The sequence below is a fragment of the Pipistrellus hanaki genome (assembly GCF_964339955.1).
Source record: "Pipistrellus hanaki genome assembly, chromosome: 7".
NCBI lineage: Eukaryota > Metazoa > Chordata > Mammalia > Chiroptera > Vespertilionidae > Pipistrellus > Pipistrellus hanaki.
The window spans coordinates 1,840,415-1,856,483 of NC_140509.1; the positions used below are offsets into that span (position 1 = coordinate 1,840,415).

The 16,069-nt window shown below is 64.4% G+C and overlaps 2 protein-coding genes across 5 annotated transcripts; one reads left to right on the forward strand and one right to left on the reverse strand.

The window, feature by feature from the left end:
• The first annotated feature begins 1,847 nt into the window (after window positions 1-1,847).
• Window positions 1,848-10,415, forward strand: MOG (myelin oligodendrocyte glycoprotein). 4 transcript variants are annotated; one of them, XM_084890985.1, is made up of 8 exons: window positions 1,848-1,975; window positions 2,928-3,272; window positions 7,821-7,934; window positions 8,851-8,871; window positions 9,165-9,185; window positions 9,636-9,752; window positions 9,931-9,951; window positions 10,292-10,407. In XM_084890985.1, the coding sequence occupies exons 1-8, from the start codon at window positions 1,894-1,896 to the stop codon at window positions 10,303-10,305; spliced, it is 735 nt and encodes a 244-aa protein (XP_084747111.1). In that variant the 5' UTR covers window positions 1,848-1,893; the 3' UTR covers window positions 10,306-10,407. The 4 variants fall into 4 exon arrangements, 3 of the variants coding, with proteins under 3 accessions (XP_084747111.1, XP_084747109.1, XP_084747110.1); XM_084890983.1 differs by having other exon boundaries at window positions 9,636-9,951; window positions 10,292-10,415; XM_084890984.1 differs by lacking the exon at window positions 10,292-10,407 and having other exon boundaries at window positions 9,931-10,132.
• A 156-nt stretch (window positions 10,416-10,571) lies between these two features.
• On the reverse strand, window positions 10,572-15,217 carry ZFP57 (ZFP57 zinc finger protein). The gene is made up of 5 exons (XM_084890989.1): window positions 15,095-15,217; window positions 13,643-13,993; window positions 13,171-13,297; window positions 12,700-12,804; window positions 10,572-12,275 (listed from the first exon to the last, which is right to left on the reverse strand). Exons 2-5 carry the CDS (start codon window positions 13,724-13,726, stop codon window positions 11,188-11,190), a joined length of 1,404 nt encoding a protein of 467 aa, XP_084747115.1. The 5' UTR covers window positions 13,727-13,993; window positions 15,095-15,217; the 3' UTR covers window positions 10,572-11,187.
• Between the last annotated feature and the right edge of the window lie 852 nt (window positions 15,218-16,069).

The window sequence follows — 16,069 nt, forward strand, 5'->3', positions numbered from 1 at the left end:
AGTTCTTCTTCACCACCAAACCAGGATTACATGAAATGCTGAAGGGTATTCTTAAAGAAGAGGAAAAAGGTAAAGGTAAAAACTATGAACAACAAAAAGACATCAAATACATACCTACCAACAAGTGAATCTAAAAATCAAGTGAATAAAAAATTCTGAAGAACAGAATGGAGTGGTGAATATAATAGAATCAGGGGCATAGAAAGGGAATGGACTGACAATTCTCAGAGGGAAGGAGGTCTGAGGGGTGCGGGAAGAGAATGGACAAAAATCTTACAGCAGGGGGTAAGGCATGGGGTGGGGTGGGGAATCCGGTGGAGGGGAGCTATGGGGGGGGGGGGGAGGAACACCTGTAATAATCTGAACAGTAATGATTTATTACATTTAAAAAATAAAAACGAAGAAAAGGAGGTGGGGATGCAGTCCCATTCCTTACCCAGGACAGCCCTGTCGCTCCCTCCGGTGGCACACGTGCAGGGTGCAGAGGAAACTGGAGTTGGCACCACATGGCTGGGAGGGACATTCTTCAAAGTATATTATTTTACACCTTCGGGCTGAAACAGAAGCAAACGTGCAAAGAAATAAAGAGGACGGCTTTTACGTGTACAGCCGCTCTCCTCTGTGCAGTGCGTCTCCCACCGGACCGGGCGCTTGTGCACCCCTCCCTGGGCAGCCCCCTGGCAGGCGGTGTTTCCTGGGGGCTCACGGCTTCCCCGGGCAGCACGTTCACGCGGGCACAACCCTGTGGCGCAGGATGCCGTCTCGCTGGCCTCGGGAGGTGAGGGAAACTCTCCGTCCCTCAGCTCTTCCGCTGTGACCTGAGGGCTCGGGCAGGAGAGGGAGCCAGGCAACAGGCCCTGTCGGTTCTGGCTTTGGCTACCCTGACATCCTTGCTAACCTCCCATGATTGCCTCTCTGAGCAGAGGCGGCCATCAACTCCGAACATTCAGAAGGAGCCGCAGGTGTGTCTCTGCTGTGTGGATTGCTTTGACCCAAAGGCAACCAAGACCCTGTGGTCTCGCAGCTTCTGTCCTCATTAGCCGCCCAGAAGGGGTTTGACTGGGGCCATGTCTGTGATGGCAGATTGTCAGCGATAGCCCTTCCACCTGCCAGAGGGCAGGCCAGCTTCTGGTTACTGGCCCCCGCTGCACCCTGACGCCCCCGGCCTCCCCGAGGTCTAGCCCTGGGCCTCGCTCGGAGTGTGGGCAGCATCTCATTTTACTTTCTGTCCTGCGCCCTCCGCCTGGGACCTCTGGCTCTCATGTGTCCGGGTGCCCATGCACACATGTAATCTAGTTGGTCATGTTCCCTCGCTGTCTTTCATGTCTATGTGACCATCAGGCCAGTGGGAGGACCTTGAGGGTAAAGGAAGGCCCCTCCCTGCAAGGCCACGCTGTCCCCACCTTCCTGCCTGCCTTGGGGAGCAGGAGGCGGGCTCAGCGGGGCGCAGGCCAGGCCGGGTCTGGCCGCAGGAAGCCAGGAAGCCGGGAAGCCGCGGGCAGTTCCAATCAGGAGGCGTTAGAACGAGGAAAAGGCTCAAGTTCCTTCCTCTCTAGAAGGCCAACAGTGACCCTCCCTGGCTAACACTGGGAGGATGGGGGCGGGCGGGGGGTACATGGGGGTCCCTGAGGTCCAAGGAGGGAGCGGTGGGTCTGGTCCCAGCCGGTCAGATCCCAGAAGCCCCTTAAAGGCGCCCGGGGAGGAGCGGAGGGAGGCTGGTGCCAGGCAGCCTCCTCTCGAGCTGGGGCGGCAGGCCGGCCTGTCACCCCGTCTGAGGCCCTTTGTGAGGCCGGGAGGTGACGCGGGCCAGCTGCAGGGGGCGGGGCGCTGCCTCCTCGCCCGGCCGTCTGTCCGCGGCTTCAGTGTGCCCGGCCGTCCCGTCGGAGAGCGGAGATGGCGAGCTCCTGGCGCTCCCCTCTGCCTGGCCGCCTGCCCCTCCTCCTGCTGCTGCTCCAGTCGCCTTCCAGCCACGCCGGTAAGGCCGGCCGGGCCCCTGCCCGGCCCCCGGCCCCGGCCCCGGCCCCGGCCCGGCCCCGGCCCGGCGCGAGGCTGGTGCCGCGCTCGCCCTCCAGCTGCCGGGCGGCCTCCCTCCGAGCGGGTCCGCGTGCTCCCCGTGGCGCGCGGCCCGGCCTCCCGCTCCCCCTCCGGGGGCGCCGCCTGCCGCTGGGCGGTGGTCTCCCAGCGAGCAGGGCGCGGCCCCGGTGGCTGCGGGTCGGGGCGCGGCCCCGGTGGCTGCGGGTCGGGGCGCGGCCCCCGTGGCTGCGGGTCGGAGTGCGGCCCCCGTGGCTGCGGGTCGGGGTGCGGCCCCCGTGGCTGCGGGAACGGGGTGCGGCCCCGGAGTGGCTGCGGATCCGGGAGACACGGTCCATGACAGCTTAGGGGCCCCGATCCCCAAGCCGCGCCGGTCAGTGTGGGGCATCAGGCCGGGCAGGAGTGGTGAGCCCGGCGGTGCCCCGTGCTCAGCCCCCCCCCCCGCCCCCCAGGAGAAACTGGGTTCGCCCGGAGCCCCTGGCAGAGGAGGCCCGCCCTGCACTCCGGAGCCCTCTCAGCCGGCTCCCACTCGAGCGGGACACGTTCCCTGCGGGACAGGCCAGGCGCGTGCGGGGCGCCCCGCTGGCGGCTGGGGTCCGAGCAGACAGACCTGAGCCCCGGGGAGGGGGGGCGGGTCCGCCCGCTTTGGCCAAGTCCGAGCGGGGGCGCGGGCTGGGCGCGGGTTGGGCGGGGGCTGGACGCGGGCTGGGCGCGGGGCTGGACGCGGGCTGGGCGGGGGCTGGGCGCCGGCTGGGGGCCGGCTGGGCGCGGGGCTGATGGGGGGGGGGGGGGGAACTGGGCGCGGGTCGTCCGCCCGCCGCCGCCTCGGAGCCCCCTGGCCCCCGCGGCTCAGACGCCGCTCCGGACGCCGGCCCCTGACGCCCGGTGTCCCGCAGGGCAGTTCCGAGTGCTGGGCCCGGAGCGCCCGGTGCGCGCGCTGGCGGGGCGCCCGGCGGAGCTGCCGTGCCGCCTGGCCCCCGTGCGCAACGCCAGCGGCATGGAGGTGGGCTGGGCGCGGCCGCCCGGCCGCATGGTGCACCTGTTCCGCGGCGGCCGCGACCGGCCGGAGGAGCAGGCGCCCGAGTTCCGCGGCCGCACCGAGCTGCTGCCCGGCGGCCTGGCCGAGGGCCGCGCGGCGCTGCGCATCCGCCGCGTGCGCCCCTCCGACGCGGGCGGCTACACCTGCTTCTTCCGCGACCACGCGCAGCACGAGGAGGCGGCGCTGGAGCTGCAGGTGGAAGGTGGGTGCCCTCAGGCCCCGGCTTTTTTTTGGGGGGAGGGAAGATATTTAGCAATATTTATTGATCAATATCTATTGATGCCAGAGAGGGAGGCGAGGGAGAGAAGCATCAATGGTGAGAATCGGGGCCCCGCGGCCTCCTGCACCCCCACGCAGGCCGAACCCCGCTGAGCGCTGCCGGGATGGAGCCTGGCTCCTGGGCCCCGCTCCACCGGAGCCTGGGAGGAGCTCCTTCTGCCCCACCCCCTGAGTCCCCACAGCAGCATCCAGGCTTCCGGTCTGCTGCCTCTGGCTTCGAACCCGAGCCCAGAGCAGGCAGCCCAGGGGCGGAAGGGGCCGTTGCGGGTTATTCATCCGGACCCCGTGCAGCCACTCAGGGTTGTTTGGGGGCGAGGGCAGATGGCTTGGGGCATGCCACAAGCATTGCTGAGCGATGAAAGCAAGCCACACTGCCTGGCCGGGCTCAGTGGTTAGAGCGAGGGCCTGCAGACCGAAGGCTCTCCGTTCCACTCCAGGTCAAGGGCATGTACCTCGGCTGCAGGTTCCCAGCCCGGGTAGGGGAACATGTGGGCGGCAACCAGTCCAGGAGTCTCTCTCAGACCAATGTTACTCTCCCTCCCCCTCCTGCCTCCCTCCCACTCTCTCTAGAAATCAATGGAAAAATATCCTTGGGCCAGGATTTAAAAAAAAAAAACAAGCAACACGAAGTAAAAAAAAAAACTAGACCTTATGTTTGTGAATGTGTTATGTATGTCTCAGAGAAATATGAAAAGAGATCCATAAGAAAGTTAGTGTGGCTCACTTTGGGGGAGCAGAGAAGAGAATGGGTGTGGCCCACCGCAGAGCATGAAAGAAAAGGTCGCAATTATCCATGTGACCTTCCTGCAAAAGCACATGTACATGTACATTGGTGTACACAATGTAACATGTACACGTGTGTACATACAAAGAAAAGATTTGTAAGAAACAAAAACCAAAATAAAAAAAACCATTGGAGGCAACAAAATCTGAAAGAATCCATTTCCGATTAGTTTGTGCTGCTAGAAGACAACATGAGTAATCCGGAAGTAATCAGAGTGGGCTTTTTCCTTCTGCTGTTTTGGAATATCTCCTTTTATTTGTTATAAACAAGGGGGTTGGTCCTAAAAGAGTCAAATTGACCAGATCCTATTACAATGAATTCCAGAGTTGATGTGTCTGTGGTGTTTTATTAGAGGAGGAACTATGAGAAATATATTCCAACATAGTTGAGGGGAGGAGAGCCATAGAGCACGTCTGAGTGAGCCAGCGACGTGTGCTTCCCACCGATCCTGCAGCACGGCCTGGCGGGCTCTTCTGATGCGGACCTGCAATTCGTTTCATTTTATTTATTTATTTTTTAATCTCAGGATGGTTAGATGTGGGCAAGGTAAAGTGGATGAAAGGGAAGCTTTGAAAATTAATTATTTTTTAAAAAATGATTGATCTTTAGCGGGAGAGAGGAAGGAAGAGAGAAATATTGATTTTGTTGTTCTATTTATTTCTGCATTTATTGGTTGCTTCTTGTATGTTCCCTGACTAAGTCGGATCAAACCTGAAACCTTGGGTAGCCGGACAATGCTCTAACCACTGAGCAGCTGGCCAGGGAGAAAGTTAATTGCTATGTAATCGAAGGACAAAAGTGTTGTGAGGGTGGGAACCTCCTCTCTCCCCTTTCCTCCTCCCCACCTGCGGAGAAACACCAGCCAACCCAGCAGACAATAGCTCCCTGCAGGCGAGAACAAAGCGCCTTCTGGAGATGGTGGTGGGGAGGCTCTTCAGACAGCAATTGTTGTACAAGAAAAAGTAACCTCCCAACGAAGCTGCCTCACGGAGGGCAGAGCTCCTCTGGACAGACACCCACATTCCCACCCCGTCCTCCTGTTCTGTGTCTGCGTGCCCAGGCGGGAGGGGGTGTCACAGCCCCGGGCGCCCGCCGAGCCCACGCCGAGCCTCCGAGGCGAGGTCGGGCTCCGGTGCACCGGGTCCCAGACACTTGCACTTGCTCCCCGCAGTTCTGTTGTCTCTCGGACCGTATTCTTTCCTTGTCATTTTTGTGACTTTATTAATAGTTGTCTCTAATCCTTTCTCTTTTTTAAAAAATATATTTTATTGATTTTTTACAGAGAGGAAGGGAGATAGAGAGCTAGAAACGTCGATGAGAGAGAAACATCGACCAGCCGCCTCTTGCACACCCCCTACCGGGGATGTGCCTGCAACCAACGTACATGCCCCTGACCAGAATCGAACCTGGGACCTTTCAGTCCGCAGACTGACGCTCTACCACTGAGCCAAACCGGTTTTGGCTCTAATCCTTTTATATATATCAATGTGAGATATATATATATTTGTATATGATGTATATTTATATACATCAATGTGAGAGAAACATCGATCAGCTGCCTCCTGCACACCCCCCACCGGGGATGTGCCCGCAACCCAGGTACATGCCCTTGACTGGAATCGAACCCGGGACCTTTCAGTCCACAGGCCGACGCTCTATCCACTGAGCCAAACCGGCTTCGGCTAATCCTTTCTTTAAACTCATCATTATGAAACCTTAAAATATATACCGAGGTAGAGAGAATAACGCTAACGAGCCTCCAAGGACCCATCACTGCCCGCAACAGCGATGACCAAAGCCAACTGCTTCCCTGGCCCCTCATTACCTGCCTCCCCCTGAGGTAGAGGCAAGTCCCAGGCTGCAGGGTCACCTCGTTGCTAAGTCCTTGAGGATTCGAGTGAAGACCACTTGAGGAGGTGGCCGAGGTGGAAGAGGGTAAAGGGGGACAAACGGTTCTGGAAGGAGCCCTGACCCAGTAGCTCAGCTGGTTGGGCACCGTCCAGATGTGCCAAGGCTGAGGGCTTGTTCCCGCCAGGGCACATACAAGAACCAGCAGTGATGCACAGACAAGTGCAACGCAAACCAGTGCTTCTCTCCTCCCTCCCTTCCTCTTAAAATCAACCAATGCATTTATTAAATGGTGACGGAAGACTTGACTTTGGATGGAGAAGCCACGATGCAATATGCGGTGATGTATCATAGAGATGTACACTTGAAACTACTCTGAGTGGCCAGATGTTGATGATCTCTGAACGCATAATAGTCTGGCCACTCTGTCAGCGGGCGGCCAGGTGCAGTCGCCTTGTCATCCGTCAGGAGGTCCATGGCCTGTTCTCTCGGTTACAAAGACGGAACTAAATGTGAACTGGACAACGACTTCTGCTATTGTATTTATACCTACGAATCCCTCCCGACCCGCTTATTCATTTTTTTAGATGGACTGCGTTATTATTGATTTGAGAGAGAGGAAGAGAAAGAGAAACATCGATTTATTGTTCCACTGCTTCATGCATTCATTGTTTCTAGTATATGCCCTGACCGGATATCGAACCCATAACTTCGGTGTATGGGGACGAGCTAGTGGGCCAGTGTCCTCCTGACCGGTTTAGTGTTGTTTGTTGTGACTTAATTCCTGACGCTGAGGGCAGTGTCCGTAGCCGGCCCTCTAAGGCAGAGAACAGGTAAGGGCTGGCGGAAGCATGGCACATTGAGACTAGATAGGAGAGGCCAGGAGACTCTAGCATGGGAGGTGAGAAGCGGAGAGTGGAGACCACACACACACACACACACACACACACACACACCCCGCTCCACTCATGCTCAGGGATGGGTTCTGAGGGTCTTCCTGCCTCCAAGCTCCAGAAAGGGCTGCTGACCCCGGGTGCATGGATCCCCTTTGGCGGCTGGCAAGGCGATGGCCCTTCTCGGGAGGGTGATTCACATGCATAAAATAAAACACATTAGCACTGAAATAGTTAACAAAATAACAAGGTATGGGATGGCCTGATAATTAGTGTAATTCCAAACTAATGAGAGACTGAAGTGATATTTTGAGATTGCTGCAACATGTGACATGAAGATATTTGTGTTTTTATTGAAGACAAAGTCACAGGCTCTGCTTACACTGTAGGGTATTGCTTACAAACATCATCGAAAGAAACACCGCATTTAGTTTCAGCGTCACTGACAACAGCATCCTTCTCCCAGTGGAGTTCACAGCCCTTGGAACTCCTCCGCCTCCATGGCCGTGCCAGCCCTTGGAACTCCTCCGCCTCCATGGCCGTGCCAGCCCTTGGAACTCCTCCGCCTCCATGGCCGTCCTTCCCATTGCTCCTGCTACCGTGACCTCTGAGCTGCCCACCGCTCTCCTCTGTGGCGCCAGCTCGGGCCTGTCGAGATTAGCCCAGCCTGCGGCCTTGAGTGCTGTGGTCCAAGCTCTAGCCTCTCCCTCAGGATGAAGCTCAGGTGTCAAGTCTGTGCTGCCTTCTCTGAGCCTCGGCTATGTTCATTCCCTCCCTCCCTCACCTGACTGTGGAGCGGGCGGCCTGGTGTGGGGTGCCAGCTGGCCGGCTTGTGCTCCCCCAGGCCCCCCCCCCACAGGCCGCCCGTGCTCTCTTCCAGATCCCCCCACAGGCCGCCTGTGCTCCCCCAGGCCCCCCCCCACAGGCCGCCTGTGCTCTCTTCCAGATCCCTTCCACTGGGTGGGGCCCGGCGCGCTGGCCGGCCTGGCGGTGCTGCCCCTGCTCCTGCTGCAGCTGGCGGCCGGCCTGCTCTTCCTGGTCCTGCAGCGCAGGCTGAGAGGTACGCCCGCCGCGCGGTGCCCTCCCAGCATGAGGCGGCTCCCGGCGTTTCCCCCCTGGGCTCCTGGGTGCAGAGCCCCACGCCAGGCTCGCGCAGCTGGGCGCCGTCCGCCGCAGACCCTGCACCCTGAGGGGGCTTTGCCGGAAGCCCGTGCGGGGAGCTCAGCCCGCGCCCTGCTGGGCCCGGCCCAGGGAGCATCACCCGCAGGGCACGAACTGGTCAGGCAGGCTGGCTCTTAGGGGTCGCGCGCGCGCGCGCGCGCGCACACACACACACACACACACACGCCCTCAGAAACCCTCCTTCCGTTTCTATTCAGCACCAAGCCCTTTTGAGTCCATCCCCGCCCCCCGCCCCATGTTCTCAGGGCAAAGCCCAGGACCTTTCTTCCCCTCCCACAGCAAGAAGGGCTTGGGAGGGAGGAGATGTTGGCACAGAAAGTGGGGGCTTTTTTCTCCCCCGAACTGGTCCGCATACACAAGGCCTTCAGCCACAGGCTGAGCAGGAGGAACCAGGCCTCCGCCGCAGGCAGAGCCAGCGGGAGGCTAATGTCATGTAAAGTGCGTGGAGGCGGCTGCTCCCCAAGTGCTCAGCCCTGCCCTGCCCGTCAGATGGGGCGGATTTACATTCACAAAGTGGGCCCAGCAGGGGGTGCCCCACCTGAGAGGTTGGCCGAAAGGCAAGGAGCAGGGGGAGGTAAGAAAATCTTGTTGGTTTGGGGCTTTGCTGCGCACCGGGGTTCCCACACTCTTTACCCCAATATTTAATCCAGACAATAGCCAGGTGAAGAGCCCGCCCTGGCTCCCAGCCCAGGGCTCTTTCCAACCACAGCCAGCTCCCGCCGGGCGGGCGGGCGGGTGGGCGGGCAGCTGAGCCCGTGTGCCCGGGGGACTCACTGTGGTGCCTTCCGTTTTAGGAAAACTGCGAGCGGAGATAGGTGAGTTTCATTACCTGCCCGCCACCCCTCCCTTCCGTTTGGCCTCACCAAAGCGGTCCTTCTCTCAGGCCATCTTTGCCAATCCCCGAGTTCCCTTTAAAACTCCCAAAGCGGCCAAAAATGACAGAACATTTCATTCCTCTTGCCTTCTGTGAGCCAGGGTAGGCACCAACCCCGCAGCTTCCCTCACCCGCCCGTCGCTGTCAGGCAGAGCGCTGTAGGTGACTGAGACTGCGGCCCGGAGACGTGTGGCCTCCGGGCCCTCTAAGTCCCTCTCCCTCTCTTCCTTCCAGAGAGCCTCCACAGGACCTTCGGTGAGTGCGGCCGGGCCGGGGACCAGGCCCTGGCTCCTGTTGTCTCCTCTTGCTTTTCCTTTGAATGACAGCTGCATGGGGGGGTGGGGGGGAGGCCTAGGATCGCCCCGCGGGCATCACCCTCCGGGCACAGGCCTCTTCTCAGGAGACAGGGCGGGCAAGCAGGGCCTTTGCAGATCCCGCCGTCTGGCGGGGAGTGACTGGAGAGCCAAGTGCCCGTGGGCTGGACCGGGCCGCGGCGGGCGGTCCCGGGTGCAGGAGTCCAACCACATGACTAGCCGGGGCTTCCGCCAGGCCCCACTGAAACGCTGCCCAGGCCTGATGATGTCGTTTCAAACAGCTGGAAACATAAGCAACCTCTGCAGACTTCTGCAGCATGTTAAGAAACCCCAACAATAGGGAGGGGGCATGGGCATCGGCTAATCCTGCTGTTCTCGGTGGACAACCCAGATCCTCACTTCCTGAGGGTGCCCTGCTGGAAGGTGACGCTGTTCGTGGCCGTGCCAGTGCTCGGGCCCCTGGCCGCCCTGGTCGTCTGCTACAACTGGCTGCACCGAAGACTGGCAGGTGCCAGGGTGGGGCGCACAGGGCCCGAGCAGGGGAGGGGAGATGAGCCGGGCCTCCCTGTCACCAGGGCCAGCAGGGGTCCCCTAGTGGAAAGGGGGTGCATCCCTGCAGAGCTGACAGGGAGGCGCGGGTGGGAGCTGTCACCTCCCACCAGTCACCTCCTTCTCTTTGTTTTCAGGGCAATTTCTTGAAGAACTAAGTAAGTTCATTCCTCCTTATAAGCTGAAAAACAAACAACAAAAACCACAGGAAAGCAGCAAAAGAGGGGCTGAGGATGGGCAGCCCAGAGGACAGGGGGGCTGGCTGCACGGGCGAGGGGCTCTGAGGTAGCAGCCGTCTTACCAGCTGGACGGGCAGCGGGAAGGGCGCCCCTTACGTGCCCCTGGGCACAGCCCCTGTCCTCCCCTTCCCAGGGCAGCTGCCTGCAGGCCTCAGCCCCAGCCCCGCCCCGAGGCAGGTCCAGGCGGGCGGCCCAGAGGGCGTTCGGTGGTTTCCTGGAGGTGACTGCTGGCACTTTCCCAGTTATTTTCTTCTCCTAGGAAACCCCTTCTGAGGGCAGCCGCACGGGCAGGAGCGGAGGGCCTGGCTGGGCTGAGGACCGGTCCTCGGGATGTTGCATCCATCAGGCCTCTGGGCTGTGGGCACCTTCCAACGTGCACTTCCAGGAACGCTCCGAATCCCAAATAGGACTCGTTTCTTCATTAATTTTTTTAAGTTTGTTGTTCCACCTTCTCTACACACCCATTTATTTCTCTTCTGTCATCTGTTTTCCCAGCTCTTTCCTGTTTTTGTACCTCCACCTTTGTTTTTTTTTAAATATATATGTACATATACATTTATTGACCTCAGAGGGGGAGAGGGAGAGATGGAAACATCAATGATGAGAATCATGGATTGGCTCCCACCTGCACCACCTCTACTGGGGATCCAGCTCACAACCTGAGCATGTGCTCTTGACCAGAATCGAAGCCAGGACCCTTCAGTCCGCAGGCTGACACGGTGCCCTGAGCCACACCAGCCAGGGCTGTACCTACATCTTTCCGCCTCCTGCCTTCCACCCCGAAGCCCGCAGGCGCTGGCGTCTCTGCGGGGCGCGGAGGGCGGGGCCGCTGCCTCCCACAGCGTGCCAATCGCAGTGACGACGCGGTCCCAAGCGGCTGAGTGGAGGTGACAGAGTGAGCTGCAGCGGGGCAGGGAGAGCCAGCTCCGGGCCGAGCCCCGCCTGGGCCTCCTGAGGAGCCGGGGACCAAGGGGTGGTGGCCGCCCTGTACTTCCACAGCCTCGACTTCCCCACCGTCCCTTCCTCCATGTCCATGCACCACCGTTTTGCTCAACCAGCCTGCTCTATGGGGTGAGACAGAAACGGGGTGTTCCTGCGCCTCTGCCTCCGCCGCTCCGCCGGCCTGCGTCCGCCCGTCCTCCGTCGGCAGCGCGTCTACTCGCGTCCAAGGCTGTCCACGCCCCGGCGGCTTCTCTTCCTCCGCACCCCTTCTCCCTTCCTCCCCTGCCGCCTCCTGGGAGTGCGGCCCCTCGGAGACCCACTGCGCTCCCGGCCGCAGGGGGGGCGCGGCGAGAGGCCCAGCCACCGGCCCAGGACCGCCCGGCACAGCCCCTCGCCGCGGGGCCCCCCCCAGTGCGCCACCAGGGCCTCCCGCTCCCCGAAGCACAGGTCGCAGACGGGGCAGCGGTAGCCCGGCGCGCCCTGGGGCTGCTGGTGGCGGAGCGGCCCCGGGGCTGAGCGGCAGGACTGGCCGCAGCGGCCGCGGCGGGGCTCCTGGTGCCGGGGGCGCGGGGCCAGGGGGCGGGGAGGGCCGGCGGAGGCCCTGCGCCCCGGATGCTCCTGCAGGGGGGCCCGGGGCCCGGTGCTCGGGCCGCGGGGCGCCGGCGCCGCGGCCACGGGGGCCCGCGCTCTCACGACGAGCACCGGGATCCTGTCGGCGGGCGGCCGCGGCCCAGCTGCCGGGCTCTGGGCCCTGCGCGCGGCCTCCTGGGTCCGGGCCGCCGGCGCGTGGCTGCCCGCCGGCCCCGCGTGGCTGCCCGCCGGCCCCGCGTGGCTGCCCGCCGGCCCCGCGTGGCTGCCCGCCGGCCCCGCGGCGCCGTGGATCCGCTGGTGGCGCTTGAGCTCGGAGCGGTCGCGGAAGGCCTTGCCGCAGCGCGGGCAGCAGTGCGGCCGGTAGCCCAGATGCACGCGGCGGTGGCGGCTCAGGCCCGAGGCGTCGCAGTAGGTCTTGTCACAGAGGCCGCAGCGGAAGGGCCGCTCCCCGAGGTGCGTGCGCCCGTGGTCGGCCAGGGCCTTGGGGCTGCGGAAGGCCTTCCCGCACTGGCCGCAGCGGTTCGGGCGCTCCGGGCCGTGGGCGCGCTGGTGGTGGCGCAGGCTGCAGCGCTTGCTGAAGCCCCTGCCGCAGACCGGGCAGGGGAAGGGGGGCTGTGCCCCGGGCGCCGGCGGCTCGGGGGTCCCGCCCAGGGGCCCCGCTGGGGAAGAGCAGGGGCCCGAGTCCCTGCCTCCGGGCTGCTCCTCGCCTCCTGCCAGACGGAGAAGAGACAGCGAGGCTCACCCCCAGTCCGAGCCCGCACCCGCCTCACCCTGCGCCCTCCGCCGCTCCAGGGTTTTCTGATTAACAGCAAGTAAAACCTCAACTGGAATCTCTCAACAATGTCAGATTAAAATATTAACTCACAACACTTTTTGAAACCCAGTTCCTTTCATTGTCCTAACACCCTGCAGACGACAGGAGAGGGCGCTCAGAGCGGTGCCCGCGGGCACTGGGCCCGCCGCGGCCGGCCTCCCCTCCCCGGAGCCAGTCTCCCCCCCACCCTCTGGGCGTCAAGTCCGCCCCGTCCTTCCTTTCCTCTTGCAGGGACTTCAGCAAAGGAGCCCCTGACAAGTGGCCACAGGCAGGCCCTCCGCCCTCTGGCCCGCGGCCGTCAGCTCCCCAAGCCCGGGCACCTGCAGGGCGGCCGCCCCCGCGCGCGGGAAGGAGGGCTGCTCTCCAACGCTGCTCTTCTTCCTCCAGCTCGGCGGCCAGGGCTGCATTAGAGGAGGCGGTTCTGGCTGCAGGGAGGGAGGGAGGAAGAGCTGAGGTCCCCGGGGGGCCCTCCCCGAAGGGGCAGCAGGCTGCCTGTGCGATGTGAGCGCTGGAACCTGGGAAACAGACGCAGGGAGGCCTGCCCGGCCGGCCCTGAGCAGTGGCCTCGCCCAGCGGCCGGGAGCGGGCGGAGGAGGGCCGCTGCCCGCCCTGAGGCAGCCATCCTGGCAGCACTGCCGCTGCCTTCCTTCACGAGGCTCTCAGCCCTGTCCTCTCTCCCTGGGCTTGGACCCAGGCCTCACGGCCGAGAACCAGGGGCTAGTGAGGCTGCCCGAGGTGATGGGCCTGCCTGCCAGGGGAGCCAGGGCCAGGCAGGCCAGGCGGCCACTTACCCACAGACAACAGGGTTCGGAGGGTCTCGGCCATGACGTCCTGGTAGAGGGCCCTCTGACCGGCGTCCAGACACGCCCACTCCTCCGGGCTGAAGCGCACCACCACGTCCTCCAGGGTGACCGGCTCCTGGAAGAGAGGGCTCCGGGAGCCTGGGCCAGCCGGCACTGGCCTCGGCCAGAGAGCGAAGGGAAACCACAGCAGGGAGGGGCAGGGCCAGCGGAGCAGAGGTGCCATGGAGGGGAGGAGGGGAGGGAGAGGAGCAAAGGGAGGGTTTAGGAGGAAAATGACCAGGGTTGGGAGCAAGCAGACAGGCTGCGGCTGTGGCCAGGGAGGCACGTGAGGGCGCGGTGCTGCCGGGAGGCCCGCGGCCCCTCCTGCGCTGCTCGGCTGAAGCAGCCCGAGGTGCCATGTGGCCTGCAGACGGGGTGGGTGAAAGCTGCCCGCCCGGGACACCCCAGCTGGTCTCCTCACCTCCGCCCAGGCCTGCCTCTTCGCCGCCACCCGCGGGGCCTCCTGGTTGGGGCCGGGGCCGGGGCACAGCTCCTGCACGCCCATGGTGCCTCTTCCTACCTTGGCCACTCCCACCGTGGCAACCGGCTACCTCCCGCCCTGAGGCGGCAGAGCCCCAGGGAGCGGCCCGCGAGGCCCTCGTTGGCTGGGCTCCCGGCGCCGGACCATCTGCTCCCGGGCTGCCTTCCGTCCTCCGGAGCCCCCGGCCCCTCTGAGCTCAGGGACCGGCCCCGGGCGCCCGGCTGGGGCTGGGAAGGCACCGGCCCGTTCCTCCCTGCGTCTCACCGCCGGCTGGTGCCCTCCTCCCGGAGCCTGAGGTCAGAGAGACAGCACATCAGCAAGAGGGGAGTGGGGAGCAGCAGAGACAAAACATGGGGGGGGGGGCAGTGAGGAGCACAGCTTCCCTCTGAGACAAAGGCGCCCACCCCTCTCGGTCGGTCCCGGAGCTCAGCGTGCGGGTGACAGCCCGCCCTAACCCAGGCCGCTGCTGCCCAAGGACGTCTGGGCGCAAGGCCCTGCCCCTGCCCGCAAGGCACCATCCCAGCGTCCGCCACCTGCCGGGGCGGCAGCGGCCTGGCCTGCGGGGCGAGGCTGCTCCGAGCTCCGGTGCGCGGGGACGGAGGTGCAGGCAGAACGGCCACCTGGCGCAGGGGCCTGTCCGCTCCAGAACTCCATCCCTGAGCGAGGAGTCGCCATTCTCCAGTTCTGAGCCCCCCCACCCCCCAGTCTCCCTCTAACCCCAAACCCGCCAACGGCTTCCCAAGGCACGTGGGCCAGCCCCCTAGTCCCACCCTGGCCCCTGACCGAACCAGCCCTCAGGGCTGCTCAATCCAAGGGCCCTTGCCAGCCCCTGCCCAGCCCGGCCTTGGCCCTGCGGGTGCGGACCCCCCGCGCCCGGCTCCCCCAGTGCCCCCCACGCCCCGCTCCCCCACCCCCCGCTCCTCCAGCGCCCCCCCACCCCCCCACGCCCCGCTCCCTCAGCGACCCCCACCCCCCGCACCCCACCCCCCGCTCCCCCAGCGCCCCGCGCCCCCAGATCCCCCAGCGCCCCGAGATCCCTCCGCGCCTCGCCCCCCCCCCGCTCCCCCAGCGCCTCCCGCACCTCCCAGGCCCCCCACATCCCCCTGCGCCCCGCGCCTGCCACCCCACCCCTGCGCTCCCCGCGCGTCCCGGGCCTCCGGGGGGCAGGCGCCTAGGACCCAGGAGCCGGCCAGCCCCCGGGACGCCCTTCCCGGGACCCCGCTTTCCCAGCACGTGCCAGGCGGCACCCGCACAGGACACACCGCCGCCCAGCCGGCCGGAGGCTCCGCTCTGGGACGGAGGCGCGGACAGACCCCGCCGTCGGCTCCGACCCCGCCGCCCCCGCCGCCCCGCCGCCCCGCCGCCCCGCCGCCCCGCCGCCCCGCCGCTCACCGCCCAGGCGGGTCCCGAGGACACGCTCCCGCCGCCGCGCAGGCTGTGGGCCCGCCCGGGGAGTCTAGAGCCGGAGGACCCGCCCACGGCCCGCCCCGCCTCCGGCCCCGGCCTCACGGGGCTCGGGAAGGTTACACCCGAACTGAGAACCCGCACCCAGCCCGGCCCGGGACAGGCGGCGGCGGCGGCGGCCCGCGGAGCGCGCAGAGCCGGCCGAGAGGCCCCGGGCCTCCCCGGCTCCCCCGGGCGCTGTGCAGCCCGGCTGGGGCCGCAGCATCTCCAGCCCAGCGGGGTCCCCGCCCACCGGGCCTCGCGGCGCCCGGCCGGAGGCTGACGGCGGGCCTGAGCCGCCAGAGCTAGAGGGTAATTAGCGGGAAAACAGCCCTCCCCCCCTGCCCCGCCCTCCCCCTCCCTGTGAGAACCTGGGTGAGTCCTCATCCTCGGGGGTCAGCTCCTGGGGCCCCAGCACCTGCCACCGGCTTTGCTTCCGTCGGGCCGCCAGCTGAGCCCCCTTCAGCCTCACCGGAGACGCAGGCAGAGGCAGAGGCCATGACCAGGCAAAGCCCTGAGCTGCACCGCCACCTTCCTCAGTGACAGCTTTTTAAATCCTCCCAGGACCTGTTACTGGTTCTACAGAGAGGAAGGGGGACCAGCTCCTCTGGTTGCAATCCCACGGGGTCGCTTAGAGTTCAGGGGCCGCGCGCCTGGGGGAGGGGGGGACTGGGGCGGGCAGCCCCGGGGCCTCTGTCCTGAGGGTCTCTCTCGGTGGGAACCTTAGGGGAGGTGGGGGGGGGGGGCAGCAGAACATGCTGGACCGTTTCCAGGTGGCTCCCCAGGGCATGGGCTCCGGGCGGCGCCGCCGCGGAGGCCGGGGTGGGGGGAGGGCGCTGTAAGTTGCCTTGCAGTTTGCGCAGCTCTCTCTGGCTCCGGCCCGCCGGTCCCGGCTCGCCCAGGGTCTGTGCCCAGCTGTGGGCT